This window comes from Sander lucioperca, chromosome 24 (assembly GCF_008315115.2).
Source record: "Sander lucioperca isolate FBNREF2018 chromosome 24, SLUC_FBN_1.2, whole genome shotgun sequence".
Lineage (NCBI taxonomy): Eukaryota > Metazoa > Chordata > Actinopteri > Perciformes > Percidae > Sander > Sander lucioperca.
Window position 1 is genome coordinate 13,547,835 of NC_050196.1, and position 26,740 is coordinate 13,574,574.

A 26,740-nucleotide genomic window follows, 5' to 3' on the forward strand; every position below is an offset into this window, starting at 1 on the left:
ATTCTTCATATTGATGAACAGTGAATATAACAGTGTTGAGGAGAACCTGAGTGCAGGTCCTGATGGGCATCAAAGGCTTGCTGGAACCTCTCCTCGGCTCCAAAGGCTCGGATGGTCCACAGGCCCTGAAGAGATGACGAGAGGTGGGAGAACACCGGACTCCGAGCTGCGGGAAAGATGAAAAAGCCATTTTAGTCACGGTTGCTGCCACTTGATTCAATACATTTCACACAAAAGTGCCCAGCCTTCATACTGTACGTGATATAGATAGCATTTTGGGACACTCACTTGTGGCCTCGAGGCGTTTGATGTTTCTGGAGGTCTGCAGGAAGTAGCGACGTAGGAAGAGGAAGACGAGGAGGAGGGGGACAACAGGGATGAGGATCCAGGGGATCACTGACACCGACACAGCAATCGTCCCGACAATCTGCAGGAACACCTGCTCAGAGAAAAAAAAAAAAAAATTACTTAAATTCTGAAGTTGGCTTGTTTACGGATTACTGTTTGACGTGGATTTCAGCTGATTAATCAATGCAGTTTAGGGCACAGACGTCTGACCTCCCAGCTGAGCAATAGGACAAAGTCAAAACTAGTGACGGTAATAACTCACAGTAACAATTGAATTACAATAGCATTGACTACTGTGCAGAATTCTCTTGCTGCCACAACAGGCTGAAAAGGTCCAGCTGATCTTTTTAATGTATGTGGAGCCCATTTCAGACATGGAATGTGTAACACTGCCGGCTTCAAAGATAGGTGTCAGCCCCATAAGTGTTCCTTGCAGCTTTATTCAGACATGACAGGACATGTACGGAAAATGCCACAGTGCTTTTGAAAAGGACACCCGTGCAGTGTGCGTTCAAAACATGCCTGTTCAGAATGGGCCGACTGCTTGGCCTGGAGTATTGCTGCTTGCAGCTTTCTGGAGAAGCGCTCATCTCATCAACTTCAGTAGTCATGGCTACTCACAGTCAGAAACACCGGTGAAACACACTGGTTCACGAGGAAAGGGACTCCCTCACTCACAAAGATTCCTGCCTTTATTGTACGATGATGGTCAATGCATCTTGATCTGCTGTATGTTTCGGTTATTTTTTGCTGTTACTAGATTGTTTCTGATGACACTCGCCACTCTCTTTTACGTTAACCTTTTTCCACTTATTTCTGAGGCAGTCTGAGTTGCGTAAAATAAATATAAATGGGTAATGAATCAAATTTCATGATTTTCTTTGCATAAAGGTGATTTAAGTTGTACATTTAAGGGTTGATTTCAATCAGGCAAACACACAAGAGAAGACTGGTAAGCAAATGGCAGAGTATTTATATTTCTGGTGGCAGCAGTCATCTTATTTTAACGTTCATGCAATATTCTTGAACCCATTACATTTATGCTGATATACTAAATGACCAAGAGGCTCTCCAGTGGTTAGTTTTCATCAACTCTGTAGCTTTAGTGTACAGGTTCTCACGAGCTTTGTCATTGCTGTGAGATCTATCCTTACCTGAATGAAGTCAGCAAAAGTCCATGGCAACATAGAATCCAGCTGGCCAATATCCTTCGAAAACCTGTTTAAGACTCTTCCTGAGGTGAGACAGGAGAGAATATGGAGAATATCTTACTATGGAAATATTAACTAGAGACATCGTAATATTTTGTTTTCCAGTTTATATTTATGCGGAGAATTATTTGCGGTTTGGTGTAGGTTTAAGTGCCATCACAGCTTTTCTTTTAGTAATGAGATTTCCCCTCACACGATATGGTAATGCTCCAATACGTCTTTAATGAAGCTGTATTACGGTTACGGAGTATAATTCTCCTCTGACATTGTATGACTTACAATTACTCTCAAACTCCTATGTTTTGACGGTAGTTAGAGGAACTAGAGGGGTCAAAGGTTATATGACTCCACTGACAGGCGACCAAACGAAATGTCTGTGTCATTGAAATAAAATTGGAGATCTCTCTGCGTTTAAACATTGTTGGAAACATTTGGGATAGTATATGCACACAACTCAACAAAATATATAACACAGGTATAGTCGTTTTTAGATACAGAAATATTACATATTGTTCCATGCAATAATTCAACTAATGCCCCAAATACTATCGATATATGCTTAGTATTTGAGGTAATGTTTTAAATTTTGCTTACCAATAGGGTTGACGTCAAAGAAGTGCACAGGTGTTTTGAGTATGGAGTTGAACATGCGGTTGTGCAGAGTCTGTGCAGACCTCACCAACACGTGGAACAGGACAATATTCCTGAAGAAGCCAAAAAAGATGACGGCTGCAGTCAAACCTGTAAAAACAAGCAGCAGAATGTTCTCCTTTAAACTACTGAAATACAATACATACAGTGCACGTTTATATTACAGCATGTGTTGTCAGATTACCTCCAAAAACACCCAGGTAGAAATCTGTATTCAGCTCTGCAGTGATGTTTAGCCCGTTTTGGATGACAGTGCTGTTAGCAGTCAGCTTATCTTGCTCGTCAGCCCTGATCAATCAAAACGTTACAAAAATAAATAAAGTCATACAAAAGCAGAGACCTCTGAGGAATATACCAATATTGGGGATTAGTGTACTTTTGTTCTTCTTTTCAGTGGTTTTCATTCTTACCAGTGAGCCAGCCACCAGTCCTGCATGATGTATGCTACCTAGATGATTAAAAAGAATGGCCAATAGGTTAGTGTGTTTCTCTAAATCTCAAGAGGAGATAGCTAATTCTTTAAGTACATTCGATGACAATCTTTTCGGCGTCTCCTCCATTTCTTCACCCACAGGAAGGCCACAGCGCAGCCGGATACTCTACAAAATAAAAAATAAATAAAATGTTGTAGTGTCGTCTTCATATACTAAGACGACACTAAAACATTTTTGATTTGTATTTTTTGATTTTGTAGAGTATCCTGCTGCGCTGTGGCCTTCCTGTGGGTGAAGAAATAGAGGAGACGCCGAAAAGATTGTGTGCATGGCCGCTCTGCTCCTGATTGCAGCTGGTATCAACTGACAGATTGGATAACCAAAATAAAAATAGCTCTGCGAGCTGCGTACCTGAGCCAGAATGCTGACCACTATGCCAACCAGCAGAACAACGATGCTGGCTCCAGCTCTCAGGTATTTGACATACAGACTCACTCCAATAGTTCCCTCAGCACGACTCTCCTCTGCTACGGTCTGCACATGCTCTGCCTGTATGGACAAACATCATGATCACAGTGCACAGTTTAATAGATTATAAACCACACAGAGAACATTCTAAGCAAGACCAACTGACACTATTAGGAATGACTATTTAACAACAACGTATGTAAAACTGTAACAGACATGATGCAGCTGGGTGGAGCTAAACATAAAATGCAAAAAGAAGCAACTCAGCTCACCTGGGCCCAGTGTGCTGAGGTTTCTAAAGCTGCAGTATTCTCTGTCTCTCCCTCTCTCTGCTCTGGCTGTCTCCACTGGCACACCAAGGTTATGTTAGGTGTCTTAAGTTTGCCTTTTGTTAAGTTCACACTTTACAACACCAGTACACACTTACCTCTGTCGCTCATGCACACCCTTTGCCACCGACTCCACTGATTTCTACATCCCATATCTGTTAGTTTGGTCTAATTTGGTTCAATTTGATTTAATAATGTATTGCTAAACATTTAACATGGTGTTGTCTCCCTCTATGTTTTGACCATCTAAGCCTGGTCATAATAAAACCCAGACAAAAAAACCCACAAAAAAGCGACATTGTGGAACGTACCAAACTCGCTGTTTCATCGGATTTTGAAATTAAAAAGCCATTGAATTTGTAGCACTGAATATTTATGCATTGAAATTATGTATCTGATTTTTTTTGCCTCTGAATATTACTCTTCAAATTTTCAACAACTAATTTTCACCTTATTTTTCTAAGTTCACAAATTCAGAATCAAAAAATCTACGTTAAAAAATAAATAAATCCATATACCAAATTCAGATGCAAAATACAATGTTTAAAATTCAACTAATCTTATCAAGTTGCTCAAAGTCAACTTGCCAAATTCAGCTGCAAAATGTAATGTTTAAAATTCAGTGTTAACATCCGGAAACCCAAGGAAAAGCGATCGATTCTAGAGCAGTAGTTAGACATAGTCTAGAGCTTTGTATACACTTTCAAGAGCAAATTGAAATTCTAAATGTTCTAAAACCACTACAAGCCATTACAAATTGATCAGCACTCCCCTCTGGAGAAATTAAGGTAACAGTTCAATCTTTTGACACTTGCAGTTTGTGTGTTAAACAAACCTAGAGAGGGAAATTGTATACAAACCGGTAGCTGGTCTCCATCTTTGATCGAGTGCACAGATGAGGTCTGTGAGTTCTGGGACAGAGTTCTGCTCCTGGTGACGATGTCTGGAGGGGGCTGTTTCTCCTCCTCCTCCTTCAGCAGGGAGGTGAAGTCCACTCCAGACCGCTGCAGCTCTGTATACGTCCCCTTTGCCACCATGTGACCCTGACACGTGCACACACAGTTAGGATACTCTGCGACTGTGTTTACATTACCACTGCCAACTCATAAACACTATCTCATCATGAATAAACACACTTTAACAAGGTTATGGTTAATACATTCCATTGTACAAAGATGCTGGTGCTGAGCTCTTAATACACTAACAATCTCAAAGCTGCTAGTGACCTCAGCAGGCTGTAATGTTAATGTTGCAACAACATTTTGTCAGATTCTGCTCCTACAAACATGACCAGTAACATGGCTGTAATTCTTAATTAAATGAAATTGTATAAATTGTCAATACAGTAAATTGGCACCCATGATGCACATCACACTCAACACCGAAGAGAATATTTAATCTCCAAATTCATTCAGATTAGCATTTTATAATCCTTTAGATAAAGCCAAACTATCTGTTTGACTCATACGATGGCTCACTCAGACTTCATTTGTACCATAGAGATAATTAACAATGGATGAATGCCATCATTTCTCTTAAACACATAAGTTCACAAGTTTTTTTTTTCATGAGGCCCAGTGTTGAAGAGCAAGAAATATGTGTACTGTATGTCTTACGTGTAAATACTGTACATCTAGTAAAGTTTGGGTACATATAGATTATTTCACTCTGTACAGGTACCAACCTCCTTGAGGACAACAATCTGGTCGGCTACTTGCAGGTACTGCAGCTGGTGAGTGACCAGGATACGAGGCTTGTTCTTCAGCAGGCCACAGATACACCTGATACATGGACATACAGTGAAGATTGTGTCAGGTTTTAGTATGAACACATCTACTGTATGTGAATTGCAGCAGAAGTCTAGAATTGAACTAGATTTACTGTGTGTGTTTTTTTTGTTAGGTAACTGTAAGCGGTATTGTATTATCCAAGCGGAAAACTGTAACAGGAAGCGTGGGGCCAACTTCAATTGTCTGCCTGACACTAGCAGCACCGCACCTCTTCCTGCCTCAGCCTTAGTTCAGAGGCCCGTTTCAGAAAGCAGGTGTAGTGAAAACGCTTGAGTTTGTTAACCCTGAGATGAGGGAAACTCTGGGTTTTCTGTTTCGTCAGAGTTTCATCAGGTTTTCTGTTAATCAAACCTGAGAGAGAGGGGTAACTCCAGCCCGTTTCAGAAAGAGAGGGAACTTCACCTCAGAGTCAGTTACTATGGTAACTGAGTCTGTGAACCTAACCTGGTCGGGAGCAGGTTTTCTTCAATAAACCTCGAGTTTCTCTCAGTCTCCTCCCTCTGACACAGCACTCTTTCATTTCCTCATTCATTCATTCATTCAGTCTGTATCAGGCGCATTTTAGCGCAGTTTATCTGCATGAATAAAAAAAACAAGGTTGCTGTGTTAAGCAGATTATAAAACCTTTTTTTTTCTCAAAACATGGCATTTCCTTTTGTCGACGATCCCGTTGATGAAGAAGCTGTATTACTTCGCAGGGAGTTAAACATACGTCGGAAGATGATATTGAGGCCCCGACTATAGATGCATTTCAATTTCCAGATAACTACCTATTTGAGCGGTATCGTTTTTCTTCCCAGTCTATCAGTTATGTAGCCTACATAACCTTATCTGTCCTCACATCACTAACGTCACCCATCGTGGATATGCTCTTACATCCCAGCAGGTTCTTTGTGTCACATTATTATAGGTTCAATACCATTTCACCAGTAATATTATACTTATGATTAAATATGAAATTAATACACTATATTGGAACTTAACCCTTGTGTTGACTTCGGGTAAAATTGACCCGTTATCAGAAAATATGGGACGTAGAAATAAGCGCTGAAAATGTGTAGAAGAAAAACACTTAACAATTTAAAACGTTGGAAAAAGCAAAAACAAACTGTGAAAAAAAAGGCGTCAAAAACATCTTCCTTTTTTTAACGAAATACATGTTCAAACTCGCTGTATGTGCGCATGAGTATTTCTGCCGACCAGTTTGTTTGTGGTTACCATGGTGAATCGTATCATGGCTCCATTCATGATGCCTTTTTATTGTGGTGGTGCACGCGCTTAACTCCGAGTGAACCCACTCCGAGTGAACCCACTCCGAGTTGATTGAACCAACTCAAATCAGCTGTTCTGGAACCGAACCGAACTCAAGAGTTTCCCATCTCAGGGTAAATAGACCTGGACCTGGTAAATAGAGGACATATTTATCACTCAGTATAAACTATATAGGGGCGAAAACTAAGGGGAAAAAGCTACATTATTAAACAATGCAGATGCATTCCCAGCTCTTTTTACAGGAACTTTCCGCTGCTAAGGCTTTCCGCTTCAGCTTTGAAGCTCTCTCCCACACACTGTCCAGAACACTCCAGTACCTTCCTGTTTGGTAGATCAAATAAATCCCCCGTGCTGTGGTCTTACAGCATATGAGACCTTAACAGACCTGTCTCCAGCATTCAACCACTGAGCAGAACAGTTTGTCTACGAGGACAAACCCACCCTGAGAATTCGTGCCTGAAACACTTCATGTAACTGTTAGATCACTCACTGTTCAAACAGGTGTCTTCCGACCTCAGCATCCACAGCACTCAAAGGGTCATCCAGCAGGTAGATGTCTGCATCCTGATACACAGCCCTGAAAACACAACATGTTGTTAGCACCTACTGTCAGACAGCATGTAGCTTCTACACTATGTGGAAAGTTTCAGTCACTGGTTTTCATTCTACTTGGTTTTCTGCTTGTTGCTTTTAAGGACAAAGGTCAAACTTTCTAGTCTCTTGGACTGCAACATATATGTTGTCATTCAGTGTCATGCTTTGCAATGGTTTGCCTATTAAAGTATTAGTTTCGATAGGACAGACTTTTGCCCTTTTCCTCCTTTAGAAACACACCTTGATGTGTAAAATCGGTGGAGTTCACCGTTAAAGATGATTTGCTTCTATTCTGTCTATATTAATTACTGTGTTTCTGTGCAGGAGCCTTTTGTATTTTTACATACATCTATGCTCATTTTCATTTGAAAAATATTTCGGTCACTTTGTTAAAATGTGCTCTCATTAGACAGTCTAACAGACAGGGGACTGTGGGGATTTATGGTGATTTTGAGCCACCCAAACCAGGAGGCTGGTCCTCTAGGCCACCAGCTCTCTCCACCCATGCTGAGACAGGGAAACAGCAGCAGTTTTAGCCAGTAAATGCAAAGCTTACCTTTTAATACAGCAGGTAAGCTGGTCTGAACATGACTAGCTGAATGACAACAAGGCTCCATTTGATGTTGAATAAAAGTGCTTTTGCTCTACCTTAACTTTTGATCTCAACTTTAACCTTGGTTTACAGTATGCCACACATTCTTTAGTAATATATTCTTAAATTAAATAAATCCTCCTTTAAAAAAATATGTTTTTACTGTATCAATTCTTTTTTAATCACACACTATTTTTCTAGGAGTGACAATTTGTCTAATCATATACAGTAAAACCCATCTGGTTTCTTTCTTATAATAATTTGGATGTCCTCTGACCTGGCCAGGTTGACACGAGCTTTCTGTCCCCCGCTGAGTGTGGCTCCTCTGTCCCCGATTATTGTCAGGTCTCCATCTGGGAGCAGCTCCATATCCTGCACAAACAGACAGAACAATATACAGTAAATAATGTGGAACTCACAAACATCCAAACAGAGGAGTGATCACACTGAACTTGTATTATATATTCAAAAAGGTGTGCAAAATGGGATGCGTTCACTTCCCACAGGGACAGGATCAACGACAAAGTGATGTTGCTTTTTACAGACATTTTGACAGTAGACAATGGTGAGGTGACAGAAAATGAGGGGAGTCAGAAAGAGGGCATTAACCAAAGACGCCTAAACCACATGGTCAGCACCCTAAAGCTCTAGGCCAGCAGGGCACCCCTATACAGTGATCTCTGAGGTAGCATGGACAACAAGACTCTTCCTGCTCTCCAGCCTGCCTACTGTACTCACTGCACACATCATTTTTCAATTCAGAAATGAAACAAATGTTGCAATACTAAGAGAAACAAGATATTAAAGATGCTTTACTTGATCTTTACATGGATACTAGGGAAAGTATCACTTGACTCAGGAACAGACACAGCTGTGTTATACAACCTTGCAACAACCTATACAACCTGCCTTACACAGTTAAGTCGGGGACTATTAGGGCTGCCCTTCTGGTGATGTGATTCTTACATGTCTGAACATGATGAATGCATATGTCACTTTCCCAATATTTTGTTCTTTTATAAAATAGAAGAGGGAGTTGAGAATAATTCTACCTCTGTAGATCCTTACGCCACTCCCAAACCGTTTAATCTAAAACAACAACTAACACAGTAACTCATTTTCTGGACACAGCTAATCTCCTACTGCCAGGTCAAAGAGTGGTTTGTTTGGCAGAACATACAATATGCAGAGCCCTACTCTTCTTAAAAGGCATTAACACCAGGCGCAGCAAGAAAAAGGCTAGGAGATAATGAATATTTCAAACCACCCGGGTAACAGCCTTTTCTCCCTGTTGAGGTTGGGTAGAAGCACTGAGAGGCTCAGGAGGAGCGTCTACACTCAGGCCACTACGATCCTAAATGAGGACACTGTCTGACACTTTGATTGAGTTCAAACTGATGTGCATGGCTTAAAAAAATTAGTAGTATAAGCATTCATGGATATACAAGCAAAGATCAAAGTTAAAAAATAAAACTATATTTAGGTGTTATTTATCAAAAGGTGACTAGAAAAAATGTGAACCTGTCTTAAACCCATATGGACACTGAAACAGATTTTACTTGCCGTAATCCTTCCTCGTGTTCAATTTGTTGTGATTAAAAAATGGATTGTTATTTCTGTTTCCCTCTTGCCTTGACTTTTCCATGTAATCTAAAGTAATAATTTAAAAACCTCTCACCCTCTTTAGAGCACAGGCTCGAATGACTCTCTCATACTTCTGGGTGTCGAGCTCTTTCCCAAACAGGATGTTACTGCGAATGGTTCCGGGGAACACCCACGGCTGCTGGGCAGCATAGGTCAGCTGACCTTTGACCGTCAGCACCCCCTTTTCATGAGGCAGCTCTCGCAGGATGGTGCTCAACAGGGATGACTGGATGGACATACAGGCACAAAGAAATGTAAGACATAAGCTATGATGGGGAAAGAAAAAATGTACACAAACTACTTGAACTATTCCAGCTAAGCAGTGACTGTCTACTACAAGTCACAATTCTAGCTGCTTCCTGGCGCTAAAATGATGACGTGAGATAGCTGACCTTTCCAGCTCCCACTGGTCCAATTACAGCCAACAGATGACTTGAGTTCAGAGTGAAGGAGAGGTTCTGCAGAGATGGAGCATCCAGACTCTGCAGGGGTACAACATATATTTAAATTTGTTTTTTCTCCCCGAGGCTATTTTGCAGAGGCACTGTTGCTCCGTCCGGCGCTTAGCGCCGCCCAAGACAATTTTGATTGGTTAAAAGAAATGCCAATAGACCATGGATCGTTTTTTTTCTCCCGTCCCGGAATGTTGTGTGGACTAGCCAGACCCTGTGTGGAGGTAACGTTAGGTCTGGCAATGCAAGACTAATATGTATGTAATTTTGTCATCATATTAGCAGTCTGTGGAGGTTCTACAGAGTGCTAATGTTCTAGGAGCAAAACAGTGGGTGATAAAATGTTAAAGGAAATTCTTGGATTTGTTAGTATATATCTAGTGTATTGGCTCAGGGCATTCCTAGTGTGTATACCAGTGAGCACAAGGTATCTGACCTTGTCCCAGTAGCAGACTAGGTCCTGGATCTCCACGAAGGCGTCTTTCTTCTCATCCTGTGGCAGTGCAGCTGGACCTTTTGTGATCTCATCCAGCATTAAGAACTCCTTCACCATAAAAAAACAAAACAGAGTCTGAGCCCAGTTCTAAGAGGTTAAACAAAAACCCATTGTCATAATGTTTATCAGTAAAATCCCTTCCACTATCGTGTTTGTCACTAGGTTCACCCGTGTGTCAGCCAGAACGCCACTTAAGGCCAAATCTTACAGAGCATGGAATAAAGAGACACGGTTTATATGCTGTTTAATTCTTCCCTTTTCAGTAACACATATACAAATGTTCCAGTCTGTTTATGCCTGGTTGTGTGTGTGGTTTCTATTACGGATGCACCGATGAGTTTTCAGACCACGTACAAGTAAATACATTTGGGTACTTGCCGTTGCCGAGTACCAACATTTAAAAGAACAGAGTTGCAGCAGACCTGCAGTTTTCTGGGAGTTTGTTCCAGATATGTGGTGCCAAAAAACTGCTCCTTCTCCATGTTTATTTCTGACTCTGGGGACACAAAGCTGACTTGTCCCAGATGACCTGAGAGGTCTGGAGCAGCATGTCTGCAGAAGATCAGAAATGTATTTTGGCCCTAAACTGGTCAGTGCTTTATAAACCAACAAAATTATTTTGAAATCAATTCTTTGAAGGACAGGAAGCCAGTGTAAAGACCTCAGAACTGGAGTGATGTGATCTACTTCTTCGGTCTTAGTGAGGACTCGAGCAGCAGTGTTCTGTCATTCTGTTATTTGTCATTCACACCACTGTCTCACAACTTCAGACGCAGCAGCCCAATGCGTTCATGGTTATCACTGGGAATTTCAATCATGTTTCACTGGATAAATCCCTCCCGGACTTTCAACAATATGTTAACTGCCCCACAAGAGACAATAAAACTCTGGACCTCCTGTATGCTAATGCCAAGGATGCATACAGTGCCACTGCCCTTCCCCCCCTTGGCAAATCAGATCACAACCTTGTCTTGCTGTCTCCTGAGTATGTTCCTCTTGTACAGCGGCAGCCTGTCCAAACAAGGACTGTGAGGAGGTGGATTCAGGAGGCTGAGGAGGCTCTGCGGGACTGTTTTGAGTCTACAAACTGGGACGTGCTCTGTGAACCACATGGGGAGGACATCAATAATATGACAGACTGCATCACAGAATACATCAAATTCTGTGAGAATGTCACCATGCCCTCCTGGACTGTACACTGCCTTCCCACTCACAAGCCGTGGATCACCAATGACCTGAAAGTTCTCCTGAATGAGAAGAAGAAAGCTTTCAGGTCATGGGACAGACAGGAGCTGAGGGAAGCACAGCACAAACTACGGGATAAACTGAGGGAATGTAAAAACTCCTACAGGAGGAAGCTGGAGGCCAGTCTACAGGAGAACAATATGAGGGAGGTGTGGACAGGGATGAAAGAGATCACCGGGTGTGGGGGTAGAAGAAGACCAACACCAGGCAGCCATGAGAGAGCAAACGAGCTGAACTGTTACTTTAACAGGTTTAGCTCACAGCCATCCCCTCCCTCTTCTACCACTCCACCAACCCACCACACCCCCTCTCTGCCTCCTCCCCCCCCCCTCTCTTGCTCCCACACCTTCCTCCTCACCCCCCTGTGGTCTGCCCACTCCCCCCACAACTACAGCACATCTCATCTCCCCCACAGACACTTCAAGCACCCCCCCCTGCTTTTCATTCACACCTGGCCAGGTGAGGAGACAGCTGGAGAGGCTTCACCAGCGCAAGGCTGCCAGCCCAGATGGCATCAGCCCCAGGGTCCTGAAGACCTGCGCCAGTCAGCTGTCTGGTGTTCTCCAGTATGTCTTCAACCTGAGCCTGAGCCTGCAGAGGGTGTCGCTGCTGTGGAAGACATCCTGCCTTGTCCCGGTCCCCAAGAAGTCGACTCCATCTAGCCTCAAGGACTACCGCCCAGTGGCTCTCACATCCCATGTGATGAAGGTGCTGGAGAGGCTGGTCTTGGCCCACCTGAGGCCGCAGGTGAGATCTTCTCTGGACCCTCTACAGTTTGCCTACCAGCCTCGTCTGGGAGTGGACGATGCTGTCATCTATCTTCTGCAGCGAGCTCATTTGCACCTGGATGGCTGTGGCAGCACTGTGAGAATCACATTTTTTGATTTCTCCAGTGCATTCAACACCATCCAGCCACTGCTACAAGGTGAGAAGCTGCAGATGATGGGTGTTGGTGCGTCCACAGTCTCCTGGATCACTGACTACCTGACAGACAGACCACAGTTTGTCCGTCTGGACCGTGTTCTGTCTGATGTGGTGGTGAGTGGTACGGGGGCTCCACAGGAGACTGTGCTGTCTCCTTTTCTGTTCACCTTATACACCACAGACTTGCAGTACAACTCAGAGTCATGTCACCTACAGAAGTTCTCTGATGACTCTACAGTTGTTGGGTGTTTTAGGGATGGACAGGAGGGAGAGTACAGAGCGCTGGTGGACAACTTTCTGGAGTGGTCTGGTAAGAATCACCTGCTGCTGAATGTGGATAAGACCAGAGAGATGGTGATTGACTTCAGGAGGAAGGGAACGGCTCCGCAGTCCCTTTGCATTCTGGGTGGAGATGTGGACATGGTTGAGGAGTACAGATACCTGGGTGTCAACATCGACAACAGGCTGAACTGGAAAGTTAACAGCACTGCTGTTTACAAGAAGGGGATGAGCAGACTATTTCCTGAGGAAGCTGAGATCCTTCAACGTGTGCAGCAAGATGCTGGAGATGTTCTACCAGTCTGTTGTGGCCAGCGCTCTGTTCTCCTCCGCTATCTGCTCTCTAGATCTTCGCCTCGACGGAATCGTCCTCCAACACGGATGAGCTCTCCATTCTCATCCAGCTCTGGAGAAAGCGTAATAAGTCAACTGCTCCTAATGACTTGCCTACCAGCTTTCAGTAGGCTGTACTCCTGCTGGAAACCATTCCTCTGAGCCCGCTGGAGTATCAACCGCTCAGCCTGTCTGAAGTCTTCAGCTGTAGGGTGATCATTAGAGTTGGCCGCCCCATGCAGCTCCTTCCAAGAGTTATACTGGCTCAGGTCTGAAGTAGGCTGACTTGATGCAACTGCAGTGACCCCATAGACGGTAGACTTGCGGGGCATGTTGGTAAGCTCCCTCTCTTTTACCTCTGAGAGCTTTCCAATAGTAAGGGCAGCACAGAGTTCTTATCAGGGTATAGAGTGAATTGCTTTGGAGCGACTCTGTAACGAGCCAACAGGAATAACAGATGCACTCCACCATGTCTATCAGTGGGCTGGAGGAACGCCATTGAGCCACAAGCCAGAACACCACTTGAGGCCAAATCTTCCACAGTCTTCCAACACTAACTTGTAACTTTGCGGCCTTTTCTACAATAGTCCTCACTAGTAGTAAGTGATCAAGGTATGTTTTAAGAGGAGTCTTTTGCTACAGTGGTCGGGTAAATCATTGGGTAGTGTTTCACAACTGCAGGTTTAGCAGGTTAAAAATTACATTTCAAGCTAACCATATCTTTACGAGAAAAATACTCAAGGAGAGAGATAGTGGCTTTACGGAGCCGGACCTTCAAAATGATGCATGTGACAGCAGCAATGATAAGAGGTAAGCAGCCTGAACTGTGATATCAGCAAAAGAACCAGATGCAGCCAGAACAGCGTAGTTGTTTATCTGCTATTATGTGACTGCTTTTTTGAAAGCAAGACCAGATAAGACCTCAAAGACTATGCTGAGATAAGTTTATCACGTTAAAGTCGTCTAAGACAAATAGTGTTATATTTTTTATTTTAAAATAGGAGACAATGACCTTAAATAGGGCTGCACAATGTATCGATTTTTTTATTGTCATCGGAATATCAACTGGTGCAATATACACATTGTGAAAGGCTGCGACATATCGCGAAAGACACTCAAAGACTTTTTGTGTTAGTTGAAAGAAAATATCAGTAAAAAACTGCACTTTATGCCATTCTTTTTTACACAGGCAATTTGTTGTATTTTAGCAGAATACTGAAAGCAGCAAAAAAAGGCAGAACTGAGTACACTTTAATACATGTTTATTTATCGTAAGTAATGTCGTTATCTAGGGGTGCACGATTCAGAAAATGTCACGATTCAATATTGATTTTTAGGCTCAAGATTCGATTCAAAAATGATTCTCGATTCAAAAAATGATTCACAGTATGTAAATGTAGTTACTTTTCCCATGTGATTGCAGTAGACAATAGTACAGTAGTTTTTTTTTTTATTAAAAAATAAGAATTGATTTTTGGAACTCTATGAATGGATTTTGAATCGGTAGAGCTTGAATTGCGATTCGAATGTAAATCGATTTTTTTGCACACCCCTATCGTTATCGCGATATTCAACAACGTTATTGCTTATCACATATTTTCCTCGTAATGTGCAGCCCTAACCTTAAACATTAACTGACGTGTGTGCCAGGCCTATCTGAAGTCCAAGCGGGAGCCATGTCTGTTGACTTGTATTTTTCACCCTCCAATAAAAAATGTGTATCACATTTTTAACATAATGTGCATTTTGGGTGGTGGGCATTTGCATCCATCTTAAAAAAGGTAAAAAATGAATACAGCGGTTTTAAATTTCAATACTACACCACATGTTCAGATGGGAAATCAGAACATTAAAGCAGCATACCTGAATCCTGCGGACGCTGACACGGCTCTCAAACAGCTTCTCGATGGCACTTGGGAAGAAGAGCGTGACGGTGAGTCGCACAGAAGTGTACAGCGAGACCGTCACAAACACACGGCTGGCCGTGATGGTATTTCCCAGGAGGACATAAAGGGTGAAAGTGACGAAGAGGATGATCTTGCTGGCGCAGTAGAAGGAGGCCATGTTAAGGCCTCGTAGGTAGGAGCTCTTCATGATCTTGGAGATCTCCTTCCTAAGAGGACACAGAGAGTTCCAACTATCACACGGACTGGCATAAAGCTTCACTTTTACCGAGCATTATGAATGGATTGTACCCTTGAAATTTCCTCATAATAATGAAGAGGCGAATGGTAGAATCTATCAGAAGCACATGATTCTACTCAGAAACTTTTAATCCAGATTACATTAGTTAGGGATGACACTACTGACTGCCACACTATACAGCATTATTTAGGCAAGTAGTTGTTTTTGTTACATTGTAAATAAATTAATGGTAAGTTTGCTGCAGCCACTTGTCTTGTCGTTTTTTTGCCATGGTTTTGAGCCGACTATTACGTGCGTTGGACTGCAGTGTATGATACGAAAACTTCCTTTGATCACGAAGCCAATTGTTACTGTACAGGTCCACTTAACGCTGATGTGCTACATAAGTCTTGTGTATAAAATCTGTGTCGTCACTGCGCTGCATTTCTATAAACTAAAAATAGGTCATGGGTCACATCTTGATCCTACGTCCACACTTGAACAATTACAGGTTTTCCTCTCCTCCTTAACAAAATATACAGCTGTGCAATTAACAATAAAAATGTAGGCAAATGTCAGCAGTGTGGACCGGTGTCTGTGTCTCCCTCCATGATGCAGGAGAGCCTGCGAGCAAGTGGGGGCAGGGTTGTGCGTACAGTGTGAGAGGCAAGAGCACAAACATAATTATTACCTCTAGTAGTATTTAGCAACACATTTTTTTGATTTGATTTTGAGTTTCCCATACCTTTGATTTAGGAATCACAAGTACTGTAACTGTGTGCTTTATTTTATTTATAAAACTTTATGCAGTTGATGTTGTGAATTTGTGACTTGACTTCTATCACTGGTGGTTGTCCACTATAACATAATATAAACAATAAATGTGAAATTTTAATGTAAATATTCGGTATGCGGCAAGTTATGAAAGTAACTATGACATATTCTATGAACACTAAACTAACAGAAGACTACTTTATAAAGTGAACAGATTTTATTTGTGAGGCAGTGCCTCCCTAAAGTTTGATCTAAAAATATCCTTAACTTGAAGAAAGAATCCTTTCATATTTTTACCTTCTGACCTCGGTGACCAGAGCAGCGAAGGGTTTTTCCCAGGCGTACATCTTAATGATCCTCATTCCAGACACCACCTCGTTCATTGTGCGGATTCTTTCGTCAGTGAGAACAGCTGTCTTACTCCTGTAAAGAAAAGTCAAAAATGTAAGTATGATTAAATACTGCAAAAATATCGTTTAGCACAAAGAAACAATGTTGACAACTTTCAAAATGAGTTTGTATGTTATTGCAAATGTGTACTGATTCCTACACAATTTGCAACATATTTTTCTACAACGTTACAATAACAACAAACAGCTACTTCCACTTAGAGCTATTTTAAGTAAATTGAAATCAGATTTGAAAATTGGTACAAAATACCTATAAACACCATATTACTTGACAACCTGTACATTCTTCCCTTTATGACTTTTGAATTGAAGTTTGACTTTCATGTTGCGTGGACACGCAAGCAGTTCCATGAAAGGGGCTGCTTGTGTCCACGACAATGCACGCAACATCGTGGCCGTAGCTGTCCGTGGCTGGGGAACGGATGTCCAAGCCTCCCTGACAGGTCAGCTAGGACTCATTGCCTGCTTGTCCTAATGGTTAATAAGGGTCAGCTATCGGTCAGAAAAGAAAATCTAAATTAGCATCCCTTAACTTTCATACAATACACAAATGTGTTTGATGGTTTGTTTTAGTCAGTTGAGTTGCTAATCATCCGGTCATCTCTCTGCCAAAGACCACACACCTCAGCCTCAGTCTTGATATCATGCACATGCATGATACCTTAATAACCATAACCATTGCCTAATCCTAGCGCTGCCTGGAAGGAGACGTTGGGGGCTTAAAACACCAATAAACACAAACTTGCAGCCAATTCTATTCTTTCTATTTAAAAACATTAAAAAGTCTGAGACTACGTCTACGCTAAGCTCATTTATTTATTTTTAAAGATCATTTGTTGTGGCTTTTATTGTTTGATAAAGCAGCTGGAGAAAGACAGGAAATGAGGGGAAGGAGAGAGGAGAGGACATGCAGCAAAGATGATATCTCAAAACACCAGTTTCCAGGTCGTTTTAGTAGAGACCTCTGTTCACAGTGAAACACTTGAAAAAAACTGCTAAATCTCTTCTTCGTCGTCGTCTGCAATTGCAGAACAAGACTGCACATCAGGAGCCAAATCACCAAATAATTATCATCATCAATCATTATGGTTGCAACGTTTGATTGGGTTCAGCATGACTGGAATATCGGAATTTTGTGAGTGCGTGTGTTTTACCTGAACTTAGAAAAGAGCCTTCCAAACATGGTTTGCGTGGGCATCAGGAACATGAGAATCACCATCCCTGCCAAGCACGATGGGCCGATCTCTGCCCACAGCAGTCCCACCACCGCTGCTGCCTGGAGGGGCCCGACCCACAGAAAGTGCAGGAAGATAGTCACCTGTGCAAGAGAACTTACTTTAAATGAGCTGCAACACCATCAGAAAAGTATATATATATATATATATATATATATATATATATATATATACACACACACACACATTCAGTACTGGGCAGTTTGTACAGGTGGGGTAGAGTCACTCAACAGTTACTTTTAAAATACTTTAATTCAAACCAGCATGATAGCATGACATGGTGTAATTAAGAGCCCAATGCCAAGAAACAAAATGCCCAAGAAACTGGAGTTTTCACAGCAGGCTCTGACCGACTGATTAAAACGAAACTCAACACTCTAATGAGACAAAGTGGGTTTGGTGCCAAAAGCCTCAGAGCATAATCAAGCCCGAGCCTCATGCTAGGAGAGATTTGTGTTTCTCTGGGTGAATACAGTCGAGACAGTGCTGTCGTGAGACACTGTAACCACGCACATATGAAAATATGTTCAACCCATTAAACCAATTTACCCTGCAGCTATAATCATGCCAGAACTCAAATGCTTCCTCAGTGGTGACTTGCAAAATTAGGTCAAATACGCATTCCTCGCCAGACTACGCTCCCTTTTTTTTTGTTACACATAACATGATCCCGTTTTTCATCTATGTAGAATCTCGCTCATCCAGGTGGTAGGATATTTAAATGATTTGGTCATGGGCCACAGAGAAAGTGAAGGACGCAGCAGCAGGTGGAGGTGAAGATACTGTTTATACAGCTGATGTCTCACTAGAATGCTGAGGTAAATGCAGCCAAACACTCACTATGAGTGTATTATCAAAAGAAAGCTGAAGTTGCAGCCTCTTAGTGTTTTTGCGAGAGGTGCTGGAGGTCAGCATTGGGGCCGAGCCAAGCATATTTTAATGCATCGTATCGGCTAAAATGAAAAAAGTCTGATCCATTCTGTGTTTAGTCCAGCAGCAGATTATTACATAATGCGGGCGTTATTACTTAAAGCTTTAGTGCGTAACTTTGTGATATTAATGAACGTCCGTTACATTCAAGCCATTGCCAAATGAGTTGATACAAAGCTAATTAAGACTATCAGCTCCACACAACTCTCTCTGGATTTCTCAGTATGACTATGTTTAGAAGATTGTGTCGTCTGGCGACTTTCCCGTGCAGAAACTCGAGTGAAGATAATGACCTCTTCTGAAGAGTCCATCATGTTTTTTTAATCCTCCGTGTCCTCCTTGGCTACTAGCAACTGCGTGGAGGAGCGGGGGTGCGCTATCACGGAAGGCTGTATCATGTGGACGCGCCGACAGTTTTGTTGTCATTACTTAGAATTCCTCATGGGGGCGACAGAAACTACGCACTATAGCTTTAATGAAGTGAAAATGTAATACATTTTGACTTTTTATTACATAATGCGTTGTTATTACATAATGTGTTGCTACACAACCAGTTGAACAACTATGTGGATATTTGTGAGAAATAAGTCAAGTGACAACTTTGAGGTTCCAGACTAATTTGCATTTGCGATTTGATCTGCCGATGTCAGGCTATTTATTTCAATGCAAAAAACACGTCACTTTGCATCATCATGTGTAGTTTTGCTGCTGGTCGAAAATCTGCAAAGTCTCCCTTTAAGTAAATATAAGTATCGAGTCGGAGTCGGTAAGGAGAGAGACGCGTCTTGCAAACCCTCACACAAATGACAAAGAAACCGTCTCCTGTGCCTCTCGTCTACAGTGCTAGAAATGTATCAGTGGAAGTGAGGAGCTGTTACACAGCAGATGCTGGAGAACAGGTTAACCGGAGGGCCAAGCTCGAATCTAAAATTGTTGGCCAACGTTGACCTTGCAGCAAAAATAGCAGCCCTTCTGCTTTTTTCCTCTCTAAAAGCCTTAAATTTCACGTACATCATCAAACTTGTTGACATCATTGGATAGCAGGTTGACAATCTGGCCTGTGGTGGTTTTTCCCATGGCTGAACTGCTGAGACGCAGAGCCTAGAAAAAGACAGGAATCATCATCAGTGAAGGAGCATCAATTGCAAACACATTTCAAAATATTACAAACACTGTCCATTCCACCGGTGCTAAATGCTACACAGATCTACAAATGATGATGATCTACATGTAGATGTAGATTTTTTTTCAATGACCATATTAAGTAACTCAAGTAAGACTACTTGATGTACATGATGCAGATAAGGGGCAGAGGTATAAAATGTTGTTTTCAGGGCGTTTAAGTTGAGAAGCGATCAATAATTAATAATAATTATTCAGAACTTTATTTTCTCCTTTAAGAAGAACAAGCAGGGGCACCTGGTTAGCTCACCTGGTAGAGCGTGCGCCCCATGTTCCGAGGCTCAGTCCTCACTGCAGCGGCCGTGGCTTCAATTCTGACTTGTGGCCCTTAGCTGTTTGTCATTCCCCCTCTCTCTCCCCTTTCATGTCTAAGCTGTCCTCTCAAATAAAAAGGCCTAAAATGCCAAAAAAAATAATCTTAAAAAGAAAAAGAAAGAAGAACAAGCAAGTTGTCCTCCTACTGACCTTTTTGTAGATCATGTGACACATGGCCACTCTGATCTTCATGCCCGTCCTCTGGACATGGAAGAAGTAGAGGTGATGGGTCAAGGCCAGGCAGATGGTGCACATAGACAAGCCAGCTGCATAGCCCAGAGTCTCGTACAGAGCTGTCATGTTATCTGGGTCATAATTCTCAAAGTACTCAATCATCTTCCCCAAGATGACTGGCTGGATCACTTTGATGACCTCCTGATATGCAGGGAAGGAGATGAAGAATGGTGAGCACCCCGACAGACTGATTTACAAGGGTCTGAAATTAACAATTAAACCACAGCATGTTCTGATCAAAATCTGTAGAACGGCGCTGTGCTTTGGCTGTTAAGCCGAGAATAGATCTCCTGTTTTTAATCAACACATTTTAATATTTGTTACATTTGTTTTGGGTTACCGTTGCAGCTGACAAACCAATAGAATTACTGCTGAACATATGAACATGTAGTTTTATATCTGGCCTGTTTTTTGGTCTGTTAAAGCCTGTACAATTTGATTCAGATTGCTTTAACAAAAAGAAGTTTCTCATCTAAAACCACTTGAGAGCCAAAGATTATACACCCTTCTCACCTAATTCCCAAAGCCTAAAACACTTACTTCAACGAGGGTAAAGAGTCCCAGCACTCCATATGGCTTCCAGTAGCACTTAATGATGCCTTTGGCAAGGCTAGGTGTCCGCAGCTCTTTGGTAGCCATCTGAAGCTGATGATCCCAGCATCTGCCATTTGAATATGCCATGTTATTTGATGTTTTTTTTCCCATTGTGTAATAAGAAGACAAGCCTTGCATAAAGATGAGTCAGGACTCATATGGAAGGCAGAAATCATTTATGCATAATCAAAAAGAGGTGAGCCAAAGTTCCAGGGACTTTTTACTTCTTGGAACGTCTTACCTGCGTTTTCACCACAGACTAAAGACCCGTGAAGATTAGGCCAATTAGTCCATTGACATATGAAAATGCAACATGACAGGAGAATGGCTGCTGGTCGCAGTGGTGAAGTAAAATAATAAAAATAAGTTATTTAAAAAAAAAAAAGGATAACTGTCTTATATAAGTGTCTTGTAAAAGTGTGGGAGAGGGGATAACTTAAACTACAATTATTTTGCAAATTTATTTTAAAATGCTTCAAAAAACAGGAGATCTACCTTTGTGTAAGTGATATGTTGCCACCAGATTCAAATTGTTTACAGGATAATTATTGTATCAGTACATGTTTCAAACAAACAACTTAACCATGTCATGTGATATGCTACTTCATAAACTTAGGAACAAAAATGACAGGTGAACATTTAGTGTCCAGGGATTCCCATGCTAGACACTACCACTGTATCTCTATACCTGCAACAATTTGGCCACAAGTTAGCACATTGACCATCCACAGTCCAGCCACATACAGGTTTTAACCCAGTCTAGTTTCCCTACAGCAGAAATGTGTCAGGCAGCGCCCTGATATTCCATGGCTGTTCAAACAGGTGAATATTGTTTCTTCTGCGTCCAAGCAATTTCTTATAAAAAGGTTTCCTAAATGAACGTTCCATCACATCAGTGTAATGTTTTAAGCTTTGCAGATATGGCTCGTAGAATCGGCGATTACTTTACAAGGCGAGTCACGAGGAGGAGAATCATAAGGACAGGTACAACAGTGCAGACATAACTTCATTATTACAGGCAGTAAAGTAATAAGACTTTTTTTCTAAAATGTGTTGCTTGTTAAATAAAAAAAAAAGAGCGCGATACAGTATTCTTGCTAGAAAACAGACCATTAAACAACCAAGTAATCAAAAGCTGTGCGTAAAATTTTAAAACTGGGTCCTGTGTAGTCCATATTTCTAGACTAAATTTAAAAAAAAAAAGAGACCAACAAGCCTACTTTTCCCTATATTTGGAGGACACAACCAGTGCGTCTTTGGCAGCCTTGGAGTTTACTTTGGTTTATGTTTGGAAGAGGAGTGGAGTGTGTCTGGTGGGGAAGTTTGTGTTTAGAAGCTAGCCCTAAACTCCACCGTTTGTTCCTGTAAGCAGCCTGCACATTGGGTTCAAAGATCAATCCATAAGTTAACTATTAAATGAATCAAGAGCTATTTTGATAATTGATAGATCGGTTTTTAAAAGTCAACATTCTCTGATTCCAGCTTCTCATGTGAATATTTTCTAGTTTCTTCATGCGTCTGCGACAGTAAACTGAATATCTTTTAGCTGTGGACAAAAAGAGACATTTGAGGATGACGTCATCTTGGGCTTTGGAAAACACTGATTGACTTTTTTGTTGCTGTTGCATTTTTTGACATTTTAGAGACCAAACAACTAATCAATTAATCAAGAAAATAATCAACAGATTAATCGACTAGGAAAATAATCGTTAGTTGCAGCCCTACTGCACATGTTGTAGGCTTTACAAAATAGTCACATTTGTACATTTAATTATTAACCTGGTGTCTTCCAGTTGTCCACAAAAGCGATTAAAAAATAATTTTCATTTTGTCACAACTTAATTGACATATGCAACCACAAACGAGGGCGTGCAAGTAGCAAAGCTTCGTTATAAGAGGTCGCTAGCCAAAAAGATTTGGGGACCATTGGTTTACACCGCCCATTATATTTTAGACATCTACAGTCATTATGTGTTAACGCTCAGAAATACTGATAGGTAAGATATTTAGCCAAAGGACCATGCTTGACCAAAACCGACGACTAGGGCACAAGTCAGCATGAACACAGCCTTTATGTCGCTAGGCTTACACATTTCTTTTAAATGTCGGTTTATCGTGTAAACGTGTTTACTGGGGACACCGCTAGCTCACCAGGTTCTAGGCAGACCTGCGGCCCTTTGCTGCGTGTCATCCCCTCTATCCCCCAACTTTCCTGTCATTCTCCAAAAAGCAAATAAAACATCCATGTAAACGGTTTCACACGATTCTAGTTCTCTTTAATGAAAAGACCTACATGAAAGAAGTAGAGGACCTGAACAGCTGGTGTGAGAACAACAACCTAATCATGTCAGCAAGACTAAAGAGCTAATAGTGGACTTTGGGAAAAAGCAAGGAAGGAACCAGCCCCTCCTCAGTATGAACGGGGCCTCGGTGGAGAGGGTGGACAGCTTCAAGTACCTTGGTGACCGCACCACAGAGGGGCTGACCTGGCCGCTGCATACTGACTCAGTGGTGAGAAAGAGAAGGCAGTAGGGCTGGATGATTAATCGAAAAATAATCCTAACCGAAATTCAGAGCCTATAACCGACGTAATTTTACCAAGTCGGTTATTTTGGTCTTTTAATCCTATCAATATTTCCGCGGCCGCCCACTGTGTGTTAATGTACTTTCCCCTTAAAACATATTACAGCCGCCGCGTGTGTAGCCACGTGACTCCGCCCTGTCCAGTCTGCGACCATAGGTGCTTTCCGATCGGATAGTACTTGTACTTTTTAGAGGAAAAGTACACTTCTAAGCAGTTCTAAGAACTACTCTCCCCCAAAATCTTTTTTCCCGTTTGCATTCCCACTGGCCAAGTGGCCATAGGGACTGGTAGGAGGGGTAAGGGAGCGACGCAAGCACGGCAACTGTCTTTATAGCATCGTCACTAGACCTTAGCGTCACATACAACAACAACAAATGATGTTAATACTTGAGCACTTTTCCTATATTAAATGCAGGTCCATTCTCGTAGTAATTCACGTAATGTTTTGCTCAACACAGACGGGGCTTTATTATACTCGGAACAGACCCCGCCTCTGCCTGCAGCGCTGTGGACGTGTGTGTGTGTGTGTGTGTGTGTGTGTGTGTGTGTGACAGCTGGCGAGCCGCAGGACACGCTTGTGGAGTTTAACTCTGAAAAGACAGTTAACCACAGGTTCCCGTTAATCTTATGATGGACATTTATTATTTATTTTCTACATTTTTAGGAAACTTTTTTTTTTTTACATTAAAACTTAAATTACTTTTTTATAAGACGTTTTTATTTCATTGTAAAATCTACTGTTGTAGATTTCAGTTCAGTTGTTTGAAATATTTAATAAATAAGCATTAATTGCTATCTGTGTGCTGTTTCCTTATTTTAGAATCACAAGGATAGGATTATGCACGCTTTCATTAGAAAAAATAACCGTGAATATATTTACAGTATAAGAAAAGAAAAAAAATTAAAATAATCGTTCAATAATCGTAATCGAGGTAACTTGTTTGATTAATCGTGATTATGATTTTAGCCAAAATCGTCCAGCCCTAGAAGGCAGAGACTGTTTCACCTCAGACGACTGAAGAAATTCCAGATATCCCTTTCAAATACTGAGCAATTTCTACTCCTGCATCAATGAGTGTCCTGGTACAGAAAAAGCTCCGAACAGGAGCAGCAAAGAGTGGTACGTTCGGCTGAACATACAATAGGCAGTGCCCTACCCTGCCCAAAGGATATTAGAACAGGCGTTGTGATTAAAACCCCAGGAGAATCATTATATATCCAAACCAACCAGATGACAGCCTTTTCTCCCTGTTGAGGTCGGGTAGAATGTACCGGACCGGATACACCCGGCCAGCACTAAGAGGCTCAGGAGGAGCTTCTACCCTCAGGCCACTAGGATCGTAAATGAAGACCCTGTCTAAGAATGAGATAATAATTTGGTTTTAAGTGATGAAAGTGGCTGCTCTGCCAACAACAGCAAGGATGTGCTGTGAATTGGAAGGAGCTCATCATCAAGGAATTTGGGGTGAAGGTGCACCACGTGCTATCGACAGCTATTCAAGATATCCACTTAGAATAATACATCTTTTGTTTCCTGATACATACAAGACAATGGTCTGTTTAATCTTAGAGCACTGCTCTCCTCTAACGTTGGCATTAATATCTACAGCAACAGCTTGTTTTGTCAGACTGATAATTCGATTTTTATAAATACATGCTTGTGTGTCAGAAGGATCTGTTGGGTCAAAACTACCGTCAATTATGAGCACATCTCTCCTTTGTGATTTAAAGTCGTTTGACCTGTTGTTGATTTGACTGAACTACCACAAGTAGTTCTTACGGAGTCCTACTGAGCACAAGCATTTTATTGTACTTTTATTACACGACAATACATTTGAACTTGAGTTAACTCTAATTTGAATTTGATTTGTCATAGCTGCACTTCGAGATCTACAACTGCATTTTGACTTATAATATCATACTTGTAGATATCAGAAGACTCATTTACATATGTTAAGTCTCAATGAATTATGCTTTCTTTCGACTGTGAGCAGTCAAAACTAAAGTGGCAGTACCTTAAATCTAAGATATCTGGAATTCATGTTTCGGACTTTTTAAATTGTTGATACCATGAATTGGGGCAACTAAATGGCAATTGAAAATATAATTTTGTTTTGTTAGATATCTGTGATGTGAATCTTGTGCAGCTATTAAATTGTAAACACTACTTGTGATAGTGTATTGTGGTAGTTATTCACATGCTGAAAGATGATTTTGAAGGTCTCCCTCTATATACCTCTGCAGATCTTGTCCCAGTTTCTCCGACCTGTCCTCTGTGAGCACTTCATACATGTCATCTTCCTCCAGCTTGCGTTTGCGTCCAATGCGAAACAAAGGATTGAGCCACCTGACACAGAAATAATCAGAGTCAGGAGTAAGGAGGAGAATATGGAGTTTGACAGAGATGAGCACAGCGTTATCATTCATGATTTTATTCAGATGATCCATTCTACATGGTAGTGTTAGAGCATAAATAGTCACAAAATGCACTTGTCAGATGCATTAATGTGAGCAAATGGTGTCACTTTAGCTCTTAAAGTGTGGTGAACCGATACTCCATGATCTGATGTGGAGGTCAAAAATAAAACGGTTAAACGGGTTTAATCACGGGTACATGGTGCCAAAAGCAACCACTGTTTTCGGTGAATTTGATAGACAGGTGGAAGTGACACATGAGCAACTTTCCCATTAGACTTGAGTAGCCTAACGTTGAAAAAAGCAGATGATGAACAGGAAACCATCATTGCATGAACGTGCAAGGAAGTACATCAGGGGGTGTTTATGACCAACTATCAAATATTTAAGTGAAACAACTTTCTTTCCATCAAATGTAAAAGCTCAGTCACATTTTATTTTAACAATAAAGAGTAACACTTCTGGTTTCGGTTGGCTTTCAGTTAAAAGTGACATAGCTAGTTATACGTTTATGACACGAAATATGTTAGATATGAATATTATCACGCGGTGCGTTGAAAACATTTTTAAATGCCCCGCTAACGGTAGCTAGCTAACAACGGTTACCATCCGGGGCATTTAGTCGACTTACCAGAAAAATATCTTGGACAAAATGCTCGCCGTGGCTGCCGGGTTAGTCTTATCTTTCTTCACTTTTTCCATGATAACCCACACTCACGCGGTAGTTTCCTTTCAACTTTCTCCACTTCTAAAAAGCTGCTCCAGGCTATTTGCGTAACTTTAGCTTACACTCAAATCACATACTGTAGCTGTCGGCAGCCACAAGGTATGTTAGGTGCTAGACTAGTAGCACGAAAAGAAAGAAAGACATTAAAAAAAGG

The 26,740-nt window shown here is 41.6% G+C and overlaps 1 protein-coding gene across 2 annotated transcripts in view; it reads right to left on the reverse strand.

Moving 5' to 3' along the window:
- Positions 1-26,740, reverse strand: part of LOC116044563 (multidrug resistance-associated protein 4-like) — a 33,352-nt gene extending 6,612 nt beyond the window's left edge. The window contains exons 1-22 of one of the 2 annotated variants that reach the window (XM_031291849.2): positions 26,491-26,740; positions 25,681-25,791; positions 20,807-20,927; positions 20,183-20,407; positions 19,547-19,636; positions 17,525-17,688; positions 16,258-16,383; positions 14,926-15,175; positions 10,222-10,329; positions 9,726-9,815; positions 9,368-9,559; positions 7,967-8,061; positions 6,994-7,080; positions 5,126-5,222; positions 4,302-4,484; positions 3,056-3,193; positions 2,621-2,658; positions 2,395-2,498; positions 2,154-2,300; positions 1,503-1,582; positions 289-439; positions 47-166 (exon numbers count right to left, since the gene is read on the reverse strand). In XM_031291849.2, the coding sequence (XP_031147709.1) occupies positions 47-166; positions 289-439; positions 1,503-1,582; positions 2,154-2,300; positions 2,395-2,498; positions 2,621-2,658; positions 3,056-3,193; positions 4,302-4,484; positions 5,126-5,222; positions 6,994-7,080; positions 7,967-8,061; positions 9,368-9,559; positions 9,726-9,815; positions 10,222-10,329; positions 14,926-15,175; positions 16,258-16,383; positions 17,525-17,688; positions 19,547-19,636; positions 20,183-20,407; positions 20,807-20,927; positions 25,681-25,791; positions 26,491-26,561 (2,788 nt within the window). In that variant the 5' untranslated portion in view covers positions 26,562-26,740. The remainder of the gene's footprint in view (positions 1-46; positions 167-288; positions 440-1,502; positions 1,583-2,153; positions 2,301-2,394; positions 2,499-2,620; positions 2,659-3,055; positions 3,194-4,301; positions 4,485-5,125; positions 5,223-6,993; positions 7,081-7,966; positions 8,062-9,367; positions 9,560-9,725; positions 9,816-10,221; positions 10,330-14,925; positions 15,176-16,257; positions 16,384-17,524; positions 17,689-19,546; positions 19,637-20,182; positions 20,408-20,806; positions 20,928-25,680; positions 25,792-26,490) is intronic. The other variant, XM_031291850.2, reaches the window with a different exon arrangement.